Raw genomic sequence first — 18,204 nt, 5'->3', positions numbered from 1 at the left:
TGTATTAGGACGCTTATATGCTAAACTAAGGTCTCTGTCATACCTGCTCACCCTCACGTTTCCATTGCAGACTCCTGCTGGGACTCACTGTTATTTTCTGTTTTCACATTAAGTACAGATGAAAATGTGCAGAGGAGGCCTTTTAGGTAATAATTACTGCAAGTAAAATTTAATTTAATAACAAAATAATTTTTTTGTAGTATTACAGTCATGTTGGGGTATTTTTTCACTGGCCTCTCAGCAAATTGTTTATTTACCAGCTCGACATGTGCGAGCACGCTGCCTGCATATGGACCATATTCCCGCTTTGCCTGACTACAAAGCACATTTGCCTATATTTCACAATTAGTTAACAGCTCAGGGATTAAGGATAGATTTGACAGTGCAGTGCTGCAATCTGCTGTTGTGTCTCTTTAGCACTGAGAGGATCAGAGAAATAGCCAGCGAGCATCTGTTTCTGCACTTGTTTTATTTCTCTCTCTCCCGGCTTTCTTTCCCTAATCTCTCTTCATGTATCTTTCTTGTCACCCACCCCCCCACCCCCACCCGGAGAGCGAGAGCGGAAAGCAGTATCAATCACTGTTAACTGACTGACCACTGTCTGTTGGTGGTACTAAATGGATCCCCACAATTGAATAGAGGCCTAAGTGTGTGGTAAATGCTCTCAATGGGTAAATGAATTTGCGGGTTAACTCGCTCTAAGAGCGTTTCAATAAGGCAAAATAATAAAAACACCTACAGCACATATTTTTCTTTTGATATATTAAAAACAAAGTCCAGCTGAAAATCTTAAGTCTCACATTCATCACCGCAGGCCCGGAGTACGAAAAGAAAGCAGCCGAGGGTAACCCAAACACAATTCAGCTTTATTTTCCTCATATAGATTTGACTGTACACAGTTCAGACCATTACACAGAAGGCATAAATGAATAAATTCAGTGCTCTCTTTTACATCTTTTTCAAAGACACATGGCAATAATAAATAGCTCATGAAACAAGACGATCAACACGTTTTCAAACTGTACAAAATTTACAGCAATTAAGATGCAAAGTTTGGAGGCAACACAGACTGAATGAAACTGTCGTGTAATATGTTTGTTATTTCATTTTACCGTAAAACTTCGATAAAAGCTCAAACATTACACTGTAATTATGGTGCACTCATCCTGGGGGTAACAGATTTTTACTCATGGTTGATAGAGATATGAATTATAGACTGCATCCCTTTTTTAACTGTCACATAATGAACAATTGTAATCTTTTACAGTAGCTCAGTAATTTAAAACTAATGTTTTGATCTCAAGTACACTATTCTTCTTTCAAAACTTTGTCCACGTTGCTTCCAACTGTCATTTATAAGCGATAAATGGAAAAATATGAGCACTTTTACCCTGATCTTCCTAAATTTGTTTGTTTTTTCTGTAATACATTTATTCTTCGTTGTATTGGAATTTAACTAACTTTAATACATCTAAATGTTACCCCCGTGTTACACTTTATATATTTTTAGTTTTATCAACCAAATAATTACGCTGTAATTTTAGAGCTGTAATCTCAAGTTTCTCTGAATAGTGTCACTTTGTATTTCTTCATTTGCTTTCTGGTATTAAAAAAAGGATAAGACTTGTTTTTTTCCCTCTTTTTTCCTTGTTTTTTTTTTAACAAAAGAAGTGCCCACATGAATAAGACTTTGTTTCTCTTTTGAGGAGAAACAGAAGCAGAGATCAAATCTGAATGATGGTTCCTGCATGCTCAACAGGTCAAGAATCAGAAACACCGAATCGTTCCACTGTTTCAGTTGTTGTGGGTCTTTAAAGATGCAGCTGTGGGAAATGCATCGGCCCAGCAGTCATGCCAGCACTGCCGCTAAAGCATCAGCCCTGAATGTGGGGGACTATCGGTAATCCCTCTGACATGCAGGCCAGGCAGTGGGAGAACAGGCTGACGACACATCTGGGGTCAGTAAGTAGGTTGATAGCAGGCAAAGCTGCACTGAGTAGATTACCAAGAGGAGCCTGGATCAGACTGAAGAAACTCAAGAGAGTTTATATCTGTGTTCCTGCTTGTTAGAATTTTAAGTGTCAAATTTATGTTTGCTTTTCAACATCTGCAAAAGAATCTGCATGTGCATACAAATGGATAAGATGCGGGGCGTGTGTAGCGGTTAGAACTGAAAATTTCCAAACCGTATACATGTCTTGACTTTGCCTTAAACATATAAGCTTTTATTCCTGGTGAGTCTGTGTCTGAGATAATTTAATACTGACGGACGTCTGCTTCCAGACCAGCTTTTACACAGATGACAACAAGTCAAGCACCTATAAATATAGAAGAGAGACCTGCTTTGTAGCAAACAGTGATCGCCCTCATTCAAAGAGGGGAGACATAAACTGCTAATGAACAGACAGACGGACAGAGGAAAGGACGGGCAGACCAACAGTCATCTATTTCCTAATAAGTTGTAAGTTTGAGCACTATGTTAAAAACAAAAAAAGCATCAGCGTGGTTCAAAATTAACACTTGTGCCACTCTTTTTTGTAAATTTCTCTCCCAATGAAACACTGTTTTTTGCCTTGTGCATACGTCTCTCCTCCTTTTCTCTCCTCTCCCCACATTCCTGTCCATACGTGTAGAGAGACGAGGAGAGTAAAGTGCATTGCCAATGTAAAGGCTTTGATGTGGCTGTACGGCAGTCCTGCTCAGTATGAGTGAGAAGCATGCAGGTGACTCCTGGGTTTCGTAGGGACTTTGATCTGGATTGTGTAGCCCTAATGTTGTGTGGTTTATTTCAAGGGATGAGACGTTTCCCGATCTCCCCTGTGAGCATTACTCCACTGACTTATTTGAGATCCGGTCTCACTTTCAGAGAGTGAACGAACAAAATAAAGTGTAAAAAAAGATCGTATGATACAGTGTTGACTCTGAGCATTCTGTGTGGAGGCGTTCTTCGCTGCTTCTGCTCAGACTACATATCTCAACCCGATGGCTACCTCACCAACTACGACTGCTGCGGGACTCTCCCTTCTCCTCTTCACCCAACATCGCACCCGAAACATACCAGCTGTGGACCGTGGAGAGCGATAGAAAGAAATGTAAAAAGCCTTCTGAGTCCACTTCGATGTATCCCCACAGTACTTTTTTTTTTTTTACCATGTCTGAGACTCAAAACTGGGAATGGTCCATCTCGTCCAGCCATGAGGCGGGGCTGGTGGGGAAGTCAGGGTACCCCGTACTGCTCCCTGTGGAGAGATCTGAGGTCGGGCCTCCTGCCATGGCCCTCAGAGCCTGTCCCACACCACCCGGCCCCCCCTGTGCCACCAGGCTGTCCATGTTGAAGCTCAGGTTGTTGAGGAGAGGAGTGTGGCCGGGCAGAGAGGCGATGGAGGAGGGCGACTGGGGGAGACCGTAAGGGCTTCCCGCTCGGATGTCGTGGTAGGGCTGTCCCGCCGCGTCGACGGAGAAGCCGCCATTCAGCGTGTTGGTCACATCGCCAACGCTCCCATAAAGCCCGTTGGTGTGGCCGAGATCTGACATGACCTGGTCGTCTGTAGAGGAGAAACCGTCACTTAGCACGAGGAGTGTAAAAACTTTGAGACATCAACAGCGCCGTCACCTGTGCGAGCATTATACAGTTGTTATATTTCAATACAGTTAAGTGCTTTTACGAGTCAGATTTATTGTGGCAGATTTCATGGAGGTACAGTAAATGGACGAGCCACTGAAGTCTTTGAAACGCTTTTCGGTTCTCTTAGCGAGAAAGTGAGAAAGGATGCTCTTTCTGCTTCATCTCTAACCGAGCAATTACTGCAGCACAAAATATTTGTTTCCATCTCGTCCCTCCCCTGGGTGGCTTCAATAACAACAACGCCCCAGAGCGCTTTCTCTCTAATTGACTAAAAGCCTCACATGCTTTATAGAGTTTCTGTCACCATGTTTTCATTTCTCATAAAAATAGCCTTCTTTGGCTTGAGGACTTTTATGACTACCAAAAACGGGGTGTGCAAACATTAAATAACATGGCATGTCTAAAATGCCGTTTGCATCCCACTAAGGACCCTCTCTCTTTTCCAATAAGCTCCATCATGGTGACAAACAGAGGCAGGAGGATGCGTCAGCAGCCACAGGGATGTGTGACGGGAATGTGAAATGAGAATGCCATTTTGGATTTGCCCGACTGCGACACCACGCGTTGATGAATGCTAGAAAACAAATGAAACGCCACAAAGACACTTCCAATTGCCGCGGCTCTCGTGTCATTTAGCAGCTTCTAGGCTCCCTCGATCCCATTAGCACGGCAGCATGACTGACAATTCCCTTCAGGGATCTCACTTTTAAGCAATAAAAGCTGCATACCTCTGAAGCTCAGCTCGCTGTCGCTGAGTCCTGCGTCGTCAGCTGAGCTCTCCTTCTCCACTTTAGTTCCTCCTCGGCTGCGTTTGACACTTTTATAAAACTGAGTCCAGCGATGCCGCCCTGCGTCTTTCTTCAGACGCTTTTCCTTCGCTCGCCGGTTTTGAAACCAAACCTGTGGAACATTGTATTTATTGTTAAGTGCAAATGAAATTATGAAACACTGGAAGACATCTCCAACTAATAATAAATGACAACAGGAAGTCTGACTTCAGCCTCGGTCTTTGTTTAATGCAATATAGCGGGACTCTTTATAAATGTGTTTATTTGCAACCTGAGCTTTTAAATTAACAAATAAACAAATTTTAATTATCTCACAACAGTCGATACCAGAAATTTTAGGTAGGAAAAACAAACGCATGACACCAAAGTGAATATGTGAAAAAAATGTAAGCTTTGCACGTCTCAATAAGGTCTGATCTTTTTAGCTCTGAAACACTCTAAAATACTAAATATACTCATTTAAATTTAAAATTCAAATAAAATGCATGTGAATTATGTTGTTTCCAAATATGTATTTGCTTTTTAACACTTTTATCAGCACTTGAGAGGCCTGGATTCAGTGATTCCAAAGTAACTTGCTTCATTACAAAAACTGCATCTGGTTTGAAGATGTCTCGATCCCCAGTGAGTCAGCTTTCCCAGGGACCTGCAGGATATAGCCAAAATACTCACCTGCACCACTCTCATGTCTAACCCCGTCTCCGATGACAGCTGCTCTCTGACGTGGCGTGCAGGCTTCGGCGAGTTTTTGTAGGCACTTTTGAGGGTCTCCAGCTGTTTGGCGGTGATGGTGGTCCTTGGTCTTTTGGTCCCTGCCTCTGAATCATCTGAAAACACCACACACACGAGGGTGAGTGACTTCTTCCTAGATTTGTCATGTTGCCTTAACAGGCACTGCCCTCAGGCCTTCACATGAGCGTGTCTGCGTTCAGTGAAGCGAATGGTCATGTATAGAAGTGTATTATTGTCCTTGTGCATCTGTCCCACTCCCACAGCAGAGGACATAAATCTATTCACTGCCGGAGGAATGGAGTGATTGGAACAGCACCATATAAGAGCATTGCTTCACTTTGCATAATCAATCAGAGATGCATGGACATCTCAGGAGAGAGGGAGGGAGAGAAGCAGCACACACCCACAAACAAACAACACAGATCCACCGGCAGGAGTCGTATTACTGCTTTGCACGGTGAATACAACTTTATCCATGATTCATAGTGTTGTGATTCTGGTGTAGTTAAGTGAAGTCATCAGCACTAAACCAGGTGGATAAAAACTGGTAAGAGTTACTGAAACATATCTTTTTTCATATTTTCAGTAAACACTCGTTGTAGCCTAACATTGAATACTCCTGCACACCTACCATTTTGTTTGGCGGCCTCGTAATCCACCTTGCACACCAGCCTCCCGTCTTCCATGAGGTAAAACTCGTCCCCGGTGGCCAGCTGTCTGCTGCACATGATGCAGGCGAAGCAGTGCAGGTGATAAACAAAGTCCTGCGCCTTCCGCACAACCTGTGTCGGCGGGATGCCCTGCTGACACGATGCACATTTTGTACCAAAACGTCTGCAGGAAAACATGGAGGAGAGAGAGAGAGACGCCATTAAAAAAATTTGTAAAACGCTGGCAGGGTGGATTGATGGAAAGAGCGCGAGCAGCTGAGATTAAAATTTCACACACTACATGACTATTTCTTCATCTGCAGCCAAGAATGATGGCACAGTGTCTGTATTAATAGGAACTCCAGCTGCTGAGGAGGGAAAAATCATCCCTGGAATGTGTTTCTGTTAACGGTAGATCTGCCAGCAGACTGATAGATGGACAGGATCAGTGCACTGTGTGGGTTTGAGTGTGCATCTGCATGTTTGCATGTTTATGTGATTGCAGATGAACTACTGACAGCTCTAGATGAGGAGGAGGAAGAGTAAAAAGAGAACAAGAGGAAGAGAAGTAGGAGGAGGGGTCCTCACAGTAAAGACACCCCGAGGAGAACCAATAAAACACTGACTCAGGAGAGGCTTTAAATCACAGCACAGACACACAAAAATAAAAAGAGCAAGGTGAGGCCTCCAAATCACCTCTGGGAAGCAAACACCAGCAAAGCTATGTGTATGTATTATTTAGTATGTGTGTCTGTGTGTGTGTGTTTGAACATGCTACAGCCCCCACCAGCACTGCCCCCTGGGTCACCTAACACAGTTAGCTCCCAGTGAGACTCTGGAGCTCTTTAGGTCTCTTTCTAGCTTTGAGCATTAAAACCTTTCAAACATGATTTAGTAAAAAGCCCCAATATGCCGATCGTGTTATGGATAAAAGTCAAACTCAATTTTCTCCTGCAATGCCTCAAACATCCAATTGTTGAAAGAATAAATGGCAACTAGACTGTGAAATAAAGGGATTTTTAATCTTGCCTACAGTGTGACAGAGCTGCCACTACACTGGGAATCAGGCAAACTGTGCACATTATGAGGGCAACCAACATCACACATGTTCAGTCAGAACAAAGAGGAAAATACAGAGCAGCGTGCAACCATCAACGTCCAACCCAAGCAAACACACCTGCAAGCTGTGAGGTGTGTTTCTCTTGTTCTTCATAAATTAGGGGAAAGTGGTGAATATGTATTATAAAATAATAATTAAATGTAAAAAGACAAAGGTTAGCCTAATATACATGTATGGTACAATGTTATATTGCTAGCATTTTAACCGTGTTAGCAAACGGAAACTAGTCGGTTGCAATACTAGATACACCGGAACTATTACAGGTAACAGTTGAATTTGTTCAGATTTTTGTCAAGGAAAATTGTAATATTTGTTAGTGCTGCCCTGGAGAAAGGCTGGGACAGTGCTCACTCTGCAGGCGCCACTCGGGGAAACAGTCCACGCGGGTGGTAAGGGGAGCAGCATTAAAGAGAAAGCAAAAGAAGAAGCGCACTTACTTGAAGAAATCCTCCTTGCAGTAGACGCTTCCTGCCCGGGAGAAACATTTGTCCGCCAGCGGTGTCTGGCAGTCGGCGCACTTGAGGCACTTGGAGTGCCAGTGTCTGTCCAGCACCTTCAGGATGAACTTGTCCAGGATGTGCTGACTACAGCCTGCACACTGAGGGATCTCTGTGACGGAAACAAGAGCAGTCCCACATAGTTAACAGAGAAGCAAAGAGAGGCAAAGAGAAATAAGCGCTTTACGCGAACGAAAGGGGCGTTCATTTAGTTTTACCATTACAAAAAACAACAACAAAAAATTAAATTACATTCATGGTGACAGAGAATTGTTTCGCACATTAAAGCAGGCCTTCGGGGTTTCCCCTAAATCTGCAAGCCTGTAGTTTAGTTTTAAAACCCGAAGAGCTCGAATCAGACAATAAACTCGGGTTTCACTCATATTCATCCGTGTAGATATAATAACAATGAAATCTGGAGGTATAAGATTATGTGCATGGATGTTTATTTTCTAATGGCCCGTCATTGTAACAAACACCGTGATGTCGTATCATATCGGTTTCATTTTTTTAAATGTTATTTATTTTGCTTCTGTTTATATATTTATTTTATTTTAATCAGACTTATTTTGATGTTGCTATCACAGCTAAACAGGACAAAAAAATATATAAATTGCGCGTATTTGTATGTTTTGTCAAAATGTCCGTCTCTGTCCAAGGTGCTGAACTCGGAGCTGTTCGCTTGTAGGGCGAAAATAATTTTCTGACGAAATATTGATTTTTGTTTCTCTTAATTTCGTTAGCCAGATCTAGTTTGACCCTAATTAATCTCCTAATGATTTTATGGGAAGCATGGTGGCAACCAGTGTTAGAAGGTGAGGCGGTTTCTGGATGTAAATCAGGGTCAAGGGGAGATTAAATTTAATTTTTGTGAATGTAAAAAAAAGAAAGGGAAAAAAAGGTGTCTTGGCACACCACGCGTGCCCATTCAGAGGCAGATATTAGCAATTAAATTTGGCATCGATGATAAACTACAGGTAAGCTGCACATTTCAAGACATCTTAAAAAGCGAAATAAAATCAAAACATAATTTCTTTCAAAACAAAAACCGATTTTCTGTCAAAGTAGCACATTTATAGAGATCAAACAGCATATTTTAGAGTATTTTTATATTTTAATATTTGTATTTGTAACATTTTTATTATTACAGTAACTCCTACTCCTTCTATTAAATTAAAGATTGTAAAAGTCCACCTGCAATGAACTAACATAACCATAAACTAACATCACGTCAGCATTTGTCTTTAAAGACCTATAGACTGTTTTTATTCTCGGCCTGTCTTTGTCACACATCTGCATGATGTTACATGATGAGAAAAAACTGTAAAAAAAAAAAAAAAAAACATACTGAGAACATACTGAGAAAAAACAAGTGACCGGGGCCGAAAACCACCATGAAGCTAAGACACCCACATATCATAACCTTTTTGCTGTGGAGAGAAAACATATCGGCCGTGAAATCATCTTACAATCACCGCGCCGGGTGCCTCATGCTTAATCCCCACACACAATACTGCGTGCAAAACCAAGCTCACTGACTCTGCACCGTGGAGGCGAGGACACGCACATTTTAGAGGGTTTTTTTTATGTACTACTCTTAGTACCTTTGGCATTTCTGTGATTTTAATTTTAATTTCGAGGAGAAATAACTGTAACTCAGTGAAAATGAGCTTTTTTTAAAAATTCATTTTATTTTCAGTATTCATTCATTTATTTTGCGAAGAGTAAGAACAGATAACCTCATCGAAATATTCGGTCCTTATTACAGAAGCTTAAAAAACCCAGTGCGCACACTGTTACACACAGAGGAACATTCCGGCACAGACACAGCTTGGACTGGCTTTGTGTCTTCTCGGTGGCGAGGTAATTCACATAGAAAGGATAGAAGAAGGCAGTGAAATTATTATGAAAGGGTGGCCTGTGTCTCGGACTTTAAAATGGGAAAGCATTTTAAATATCCAGAGATAAGTGGTGGGTGGGTGAAGCCGAGCGGGATGGCTTTGGAGAGAGAAGTGGTGCTGAAAGGAAAGCAGCACGATTCTTGGCAACGACAGGGCGTTCGCCATCCAGCTTCAGTGTGTGTGTGTGTGTGTGTGTGTGTGTGTGAGAGAGAGAGAGAGAGAGAGAGAGAGAGAGAGAGAGAGAGTAAACCTCGTGTATTCAGGAGGTCTTCTTCATATCTTATTATCTGTTGCCACCACTCTCCACTCTTCACCACGTGCAGCCTCATCGCTTTGGTCATTTCACACAGCGGGTGAAACACACTTCCAGACTCTTTTAGCAGGAGTGTTGTTTAGAAGAAGAAACGAAAGGAGGAGGAGGAGGAAGAAGAAGAAGAAGTGCACTCTGGCAGCCGTCGGTTGTCAAGTGATTTGTGTTAATTAAACGTGAAGTAAACACTCTATATCAACGACTAATAGCCTGCAGGCTAAGGTGTGGGTGTAATTGCCCTGAGTCAGCAGAGGACTGTGTGTGTGATATAAAATGCTCAGATATATTCTGCTTTGCTTTTATTCCTGAAATAATCCAGGTTTAAATCCAGGATGCCTGCTGGCTCTGCAGGGGGCTGAGTGGCAGGATCTTTATCCAATCTTTTAATCTGTCTCGATTTATAAAATTAAAGAGCATAAGCCCACCATATAGAGGATTCCCCCCAATTGGTGAGGTTTAAATACTTCACTGAACAGGCTGGAAGTCTTAGATGACTCTTGTCATATTTCACCGTTGTTTACGGTTTTTTAGTTGGATAGGAGCAATGTGCAAAACGTGAACGATTACCCTCAATTTTGTTATATAGTTTTAGCTATTTGTTAACAGATTTCAAACCTTGAATGTGCGTCTTTAAATGTGCATCATGAGTATTTTGAAAACAGAGCAGTCCAGTAATTTCGCTCGACGTTATCCCGTTCTGTTGTGGATTATTTTTGACGTTACCCTATTAGACCCGGTCCATCTGCACATTGTTACTAACTGGCATATTAAATAATTAGGTCAGAACAGAAATGTATCCAGTTGCACTTAGATCTTGATTGAGCGAACAGATTGTAAAAAAAAAAAAAAAAGAAAGGAAGAAAAGCCTTGGCACAGATTAACAGGAGAACAGATGTAAGGCATTTCTCGCCTTTGATGCTGGAAGGTAGAAAATACATTGATACATCAATAATTAACTACTAAATATCTGCACTTATCCTCAATAATAATAATAATAATAATTTCACTTTTATTAGTGCTTAAATTGTAATAAATAAAAGTATTTCAAGCTATTTAATTCGACCCAGTGATGAGTGTCAGTCAAAGTCAGTGTGTTTGTCTGATGGGTGATGACAACTGCGCCTGATCTCTTGACCATGCAGACTCTTTTACAAATTAACAGCTGGGAGGCTCCGTGTGAGCCCAGCAACCTGACGGGGGAAGTTAGAGGCCAAACTAGGGAATCATAAATGTTGCCTTTCACCAGAAATTATTTTTCACCCAGGATGAGTGAAAAAATATCACAGTTTGCGCTTCTACTAGCAGCCTAACGCAGAATACGTCTTCGCTATGTGAGGCTGCGAAGATTAATTGGACATGCGGGGTGGCTGTGAGGCCGTGAAGCAGAATCGTCTATGAGGCGCTTTTGCACCGTGAAATAAAGACTAAGCATGGCACATTAGTGGTGTACGTGACAAACTAAGACTCCCCAATCTCGCTCGGGTTGCTGGAACTAAGCCCCTCTCCCTACAGTCAAATCCCCGCAGCACCGGTTGCGCTCGCCAACCAGTTTCCAGACTGATCGTGGACAGAAGAAGAGGAAGAACAGGAGAAAAAAATGTCTTACGCTGCAGTGGCACTCCGAGAATCTCCGGTAAACTCTTCACAGGACTCTCTGTCGGTAGGACCGCCGCACTTTGCATCATCGTGATCCAAACCGGGAGACAAGCGCACGCACATACACCCGCAAAACGGTGGGCGCACTCCCCCGTCCTGTCTCGTGAAGAAAACAAACAATGATGCTGATGTTGTTGGGCCTTTGTGCGATTTGGAGGCTGATCTCTGTCGCTGACCCGCCAAGCCTCTATTCCTGTTATTTTCCTATTCCCGGGATGGTGTCCGTGCTGTGCCGTGCCGTGTTGAGCTGTTTTGGAGTGGATCAGACAGGCTGCTTGGTCCATTCAGCGCTGCAGGGGCGGCGGGGCCTGACGTCACCACGGCAGAGGCTGACCGGGAGCCAATAGGAGAGCAGGAAGAGGAGGCCCCCCGAAGGCGGAAAGCGTCCTCAATAGGTGTACAAGGAAGAAGGAAAAAGGAGAGGAGCAGGGGAGTCTTACATGCTATATGACAAAGTCTCTGGAGAGGCGGGGCCTCGCTCCCGTGGAGACCATAAATAGCTCACTGCAGTGGCTTCCGGAGGGTCCCCGGGCAAGCAGGGCTCCTTTAGGAGAGGAGGAGAAGGGACCCGTGTTGCCAGGAAAATTAGAGTTCAGCTACATGTCATTTTACTTTAGAAATGATCCATGAAGCAATAAAAAAGAAAGCGTGTCTGCTGTCCACGCAGATTTCCCTGCGGATCGTCCAGACTACAGTGTTGTTTCTTCAGCACCCACGTCTGTGACCAAATGCGATGCAAAAATGTACTTTTATAGAATATCAGCAGGTGGGATGGCGGCATCAGTCAATTCAATGGAAGTAAACGCATTTTTCTTCATTTTTATTATTTGGTGATGGGATTGATTGGCCCTATAAAATATGCATGTAGGCACCATCACACATGAAAAGTATCCCTGTCTTTAAAAAGAAGATCTAATCTGAGGTCTTACTACAGCTAAGGGTGCAAAAAAAAAAGAAAAATAATAAATGAAGCCACACCACAGAAGGAATATTATTGGACACGTCTGAGTCACATTCACAGCACCGTCACCTGTAGCCCTTTTCCCCGGCAGTGGCAGCTCCCGTGCAGCTGCTCTCTCAGTGACAGGTAGGATTAGGAGTCTGGGCGCAGTCCTCCTGACACTGCTCATTTCAAACCCCATCGTCTGAGACTGCTCTCCCGGATAAGATATTCCCTCCGGAGGGCCGCTAGTTCAGGCTAGATGAACTCAATCTTCGCTTCCAATTTACTTCAAGCGTGGAAAGAAAAGCACACAGTGGCGCTTTGCCGCCGCGGTCCGCCTCCAAACCAGTGCAGGTTGTTTCCATCAACTCCAAGTCCGTCTGAGGGTCCCAGCTCTCTCTCTCACACACACACACCACATGTTCAACTAAAACAAAACCAGTATTTTTTCTTTATTAAAAACAAACAAACAATAAATGAATGCATTTCTTTTTAGTTTATTTACCACTTGGCTATTTTAGGTGAGGTTTTAGTAGTTCAAGTGGTGTATCAATTCGACGCATTTATACCCTTTAATATCCAACACATATTTTAGATATTCTGTGATGTGACACAATATTTTGCACTAGTAATAGATCAAAACTAGCGGACTATTTTATTTGGCTTTACAAATATCAGAAAAAAGGGAGAACAAGCTCTGGCAAAGTAAATTTAAGTTGTCGTCATATTATGCGTATTTTCCCCCAAACTGCTTCTAGCTCTGTTTATTATTTATTTATTATTTATTTTTTATAGCCACCCTATGGTGTTTGGACTCACAATCCCCTTCGCCTGTATGCGTGGCGTTTCCAGATATAATTTAGTAAAATGAAAACGGACATCAGGATGATTAAAAGGCAGGCTGGGATATTACAGGAATTTTATCCGTCCATCCATCCATCCATCCATCAGTAACGTGCACGTGTGGCGAGGGGATCATATGGTCTCACTTTATTTTCATTATACACTTTTCCCCTCAAGATCATTCAATTTATTCGACTATTCAATTACTCTGATTGTTTGAATCGAGGCCCTTTAGCTGTCCTAGAAAACAATGCAGATAAAATGCTCTTAAACTGTCAGCAAAGGGCAACACAATTAGAATAATTGACGGATGCAAATGCAGCGAGAGAGAAGATACGAGCGCGCACATCTGGTTTAGTGGGACAGTAAATGATGAGGTGCGTTTTTCATCTTTAAATGAGATGGCAAGGCAACGTGGCTATTAGTCAACTGAATGATGTGCAAAACAATCCGCATTTGGGGGGTAATCGTTTTGCATTTTACAAATATATGTATGCTGCACACAACAGTTAAAAAATAATAGTAATTGAAGTGTGAAATTACAGAGAAGATATATTTAATGTTATTATCCAAGAGGACTAAAACGGCTTCCGCGCTGTTAAATTTGCCCGGGCAGTCAAATGAAGTTTAATTCGTAAACATTTTTAACACAAATCAGTAAAGATGTTTTTGATTTTTCTATTTTTATGATACATATTTCGAAGGAGGTTATTTATCTAAATGAATGTAATCTTGAGAGGAGGCAGGTCTCGGACAATAACTCAAACAGAGGGCGACTCTTTTGCCACCGCCGTTGACCCAAGCACCTCTAATTAGATCTAATATTTCAGTGGATGAGTTCATTGTCACCAAAGCGCAAATCTGCGATTCACAGATCCATCTTAGTGAGAGCAGGGAGTCAGAATACAGAAGCACACCTATCTTATGTGATCAGGCTTTCATGGAGCGCGATTCATTTGTGGGATGAAAACCTGCAGCAGGCCTGGTTCATAACGAGCCACAACAGAAAAAGCTTCATCTGAGTGTTTATTATTTTTGCGCGTTTAAATGTAATATTTGAATGTTAGTCACACAAACCAAAGTGGATGTCAGCTGAGCACATTAGCAAATTTGCCTTGCAATGATGATAACACGGTTCAGAGCACAAATTCAGTCTGGGTACGATAAAATTCATCGCAGAGACTGCGATCAGAACAAATGCGTTATGTTCCAGTGGCTTCCCTTCATGCAACACTTACACTTTAGAAGTGCGTAAATGTATTCTCGACTTCCAAGACGAATTACAGCCCAGCGCATCGCGCAGACCTACCTGGCAGTCTGTCTCCTCTCTGCTCTCCCTCCTCCTCCTCGCCTTCTTCTTCTCCTCCTCCATACCGCCGAGGCTCGTTTCAGCGGGGTGAGCCAGAGCACGCAGGGAAACTGCAGTAGTCAGTCCACACTTTCTCCGCCGTCCACCCACAAAACAACATCAGGTAGCAGTGGCACCGTGTCCCCACGCATTTGGTCCGAAAGCAGGAAAGGAACAGAGAGAGGGAGAGAGGCAGAAAGCGAGGGGGAAACCTTAGGAGAGAGCTCGGAGGAGAAAATTAAATTGCACTTGGGGGGCAAATTCTATTAGGGAATAGTTATTGTCTCCTGACAGCTCCTGTCCATTTGGGTAATTAGTAGAAGAGATTGGTTGAACAAACGAAATCTATTCCCGTCAGAAATGATATTTTCCAATTCCCTGATTGAACCTGACCCTGTCGTGCTAAGACGAGGCGGTAATAGGCTCATTTGACTCGAATAACTACAACAGTTTAAGCCAAGCCTGCCCGAAGAAGGATTTCATTTGGATTTTGCTTTATTTCCACGACACACTGATAAGATTTAATTGAAACACTATTAATACGGGGTTATTTATTTATGACAAGATAAAGACACACAAACAGGAGAATTCAGCAGGATCTCCCTTTAACTGAAAGCCCTTTTTAGTTAAATTATCCAGTTTCAATTATAAGTCCTGTGATGCACTGGCACCTGCCCAAGGTGCTGCCCTGTCTGAATGCTGCCCGTCGTGCTGGAATAGACTCCCGACCCTCACGAACTTCATTAGATAAGCGTGGAAAGCAAATGGATATAAGGATGAATGAAAGCTGAGACCTGAAGCTTAAGCTGCTCTTGCAAACCAGAGTGCAAAAACTAATCTGGATTCAGGTGAAACCTCCTGATGCAAAAATGATGTTAATGTGTGATTAGCAGAAGTCCACAGAGCTGCAAAAACACATTAACAGCTCCTACAAGATTACAGATCCTCTGCAGTTCCCAGAGAACAAAAACAGCTCCTGTTGTTTTCTCTGCATTCTTAGATTTAAAATAGGCATTCTGAATTAGTTCGCATTTTCACCGTTCATGAAGCACACACAGCTAATGCATATCATTTAAAATACAAGACTGATTTTGACCAACATTATTGAATGAAACCATTTTTTTTTAATTTCAGCAAATAAAACCCAAAACAAAATAAAATGCATATACTCCAGTGTTGTATTTTGATATTTCTATTTGAGATAACTATTAAAATCAGATTATTTTACTGCAGATGACTGATCATAACAAACTACTCAATAAAAATGTGTGAAGGCCCGCATCCACAACCTAAAGATTTCCACAGAAAGCCAGTGTTGCATCTTTGATGCTCGGTGAAAGGAGCAGTGTTGGCTGAGTGAGTGAAAGCAGTGTGACTGACAAGTGTTGGCTCTTCTCCAACTTCATTATCCAAGCACTTCCTGTAAGCTATATGCTAACTCTGGAGGGGAAGGGGTGGGGGTAAAACAGGAGCAGAGCCCCGTTTCCCAAAATCATCTATAAGGTAGTGTCATTGTAAAGAAGTACAATGGGAACAAGATGATCCAGGCTTAACAATGTTTTTGGGAAACTGAGCCCAGATCAGCAGAAGTGAAGGTCAGGGTTGTGTTGTAATGCAAATGATGCGGTGACGTGAACTCACAATTTAAGTCCTGAAAGTTAAATTATGAGATTAAACAAGCATGAAGCAGTGAAAGTGATTATATTGGAGGAGTTTTAAAATAGTTCTTAAAATGATATAAAACCCATGTCTGCATTATTAATGTGGAATGAATCACAAATTAATTTGAATAAGACAAACGCATCAACCTGGGTGTATTCCACAGTTTCATCTGGTGTAACTCTGGTTGGCTGGTTGTGCTGGCTGTGCTGGTTATGCTGGTTGTGCTGGTACGGGGTCTTTGGGAGCAATGTCCAAAACAAAAACTCATAATCTGTGCTCATTCATCAGCCATTAATTTGAGTGAACTGACAGAAGTATGCTATTGCATAAACTGAAAACCTTGGTACAGGCTGCATGAACACACACTGAGATGTTTGGAGATCTCGGCAGATGAGCGTCCACATGAAAGGGGGAGGGACTGCAGCAGAGAAATGAGATGGGTCTGACCCCGCGTGACTCCTGCGTTTAAAAGGCTGCGTGTTTAAAACCCGAAAGGGGATCTGGCTTAGTTAGGATGCAATGTATACCAATACCATATATTAACCTCTTTTTCATAATTTATTCACCCCACTCCACCCCCACACCCGCATTCTCCCTCTATCCACAGCAGGAAGCTTTATAGTATTATTAAAGTCAGAAAGAGAGATGACAGAAAAATGCATCAAGCCCCTCCTGCATTTTAATATCAATACCGGCGGGGTAATAAACATCGAGGCAGAGAGCGTACAGGAGACGAGTGACTATAAAACTCTGCATTGTCTAATTTATGGAAGACAGCAACAGGGCAGGAAGGTGAGGTTTTTACCCTTCAGTCAGTGGTTTCATAACGCAACTTTGTCTCAGTTCAAAGCATCAGGTTTAGACAAAACACACAAAAAAGTTTAGAAGAAAGTAATCAGCTCGTATTACTCCAAGAAGATATACGGTGACAAGGTATGCAGGCAAAGCTACGCCATGACGGTCTCACCTTAAGCTCAATTTGCTGGCTGTTTTTGCAGTTTGTATGGTTGCTTTTATAAGCATTTGTTGTCTTTGACCTTGAAAACACAAACAGATTTATAACAAGGTCAATCGCCAACATTGTAAACTGAACAAACTGATGTTTTCAGATGTTGGTGGACTGCGGAAACCTTCCTGTAACACAAGTCAAAGAAAAACATGTAGATGTGTGAAAACACAACAACTGCAGCTTAATCTGTACAGGGATTTATGTTTCCTTCCAGTCTGCGTGCGAAAGAAATGATTATTTCTGAGCCTTCTTTTAATGCAATTTAATCTTTTCAGTGTTAAATATGAAACTCGAGGATAGGCAACAACACATGGACAAACACTAACAGCTGGAGTAATTCACTGATGAGGCCAAACTACTATCATGTCTGTCCATCACATATCTACCTGTGTACAGCTTTATATTAAACTGCAGCTACTATATGGATGGTTTTCAATAACCATAACTAACACTCACTAATTAGTTATGTCTTGTTTTATTTCCACAAAGTGATAAAATAAGACACAGATAAGACAGGCTCACAGTGATAACCCTTATTTTGTGAGATTTGTGTCCAGCTTTAATCTTTTTGTTAAAGCTGCTTGTTGGTTGTTAATTTGTGGCTTAGTTGACTCCATTACAGTAGCAGTGTGGACTGTGTTTACCTTTATGCATAAGAACCTACACAGGTCATGAGGGCAGAGCACTGGCCCAACACACACTCTACACACACTAACTATATTCATACTATCACATAACTGACATTTTGTGGTGTGTGTGAACTCGATTAAATGGTGTAAAGAGCGCAAACAGCTCCGAATGTGTCCTAATTTAGATTTGAAGCCTCTGTCCTCGGTGTGAACTGCTCACCTCAGCCTTGGCAAAGCTGCAGACAGATATTACACTGCTGCCAACTTCCTCATTAACCATCATTAGTCTGAACCAGCATAACACTTGCAGCTCACTGAAGCTCAAGACACCTGATAAAGGGCTTCTGTAGCGTGAGCAGCACAAAGCATGGCTGACGCCAATCCTCTAACAAACACAGGTAAACGTTTAAACAGATTAACTGATCAGATGTGCGGGAAAAGTGCTTAAGAAAAACAATGTTTCCAAGATTTTCATGATGTGCAAAAAGTTT

At 42.2% G+C, this 18,204-nt stretch overlaps 1 protein-coding gene across 1 annotated transcript; it reads right to left on the bottom strand.

Moving 5' to 3' along the window:
- Positions 1 to 832: 832 nt before the first annotated feature.
- lhx4 (LIM homeobox 4) lies at positions 833 to 11,658 on the bottom strand. The gene is made up of 6 exons (XM_063466790.1): positions 11,230 to 11,658; positions 7,353 to 7,524; positions 5,777 to 5,979; positions 5,086 to 5,240; positions 4,354 to 4,525; positions 833 to 3,545 (listed from the first exon to the last, which is right to left on the bottom strand). Exons 1-6 carry the CDS (start codon positions 11,561 to 11,563, stop codon positions 3,163 to 3,165), a joined length of 1,419 nt encoding a protein of 472 aa, XP_063322860.1. The 5' UTR covers positions 11,564 to 11,658; the 3' UTR covers positions 833 to 3,162.
- Positions 11,659 to 18,204: the final 6,546 nt, after the last annotated feature.

The sequence above is a fragment of the Pelmatolapia mariae genome, linkage group LG23 (assembly GCF_036321145.2).
Source record: "Pelmatolapia mariae isolate MD_Pm_ZW linkage group LG23, Pm_UMD_F_2, whole genome shotgun sequence".
Lineage (NCBI taxonomy): Eukaryota > Metazoa > Chordata > Actinopteri > Cichliformes > Cichlidae > Pelmatolapia > Pelmatolapia mariae.
The sequence above is the reverse complement of the archived record's forward strand: the minus strand, read 5'-3'. Positions and strand labels throughout refer to the sequence as shown.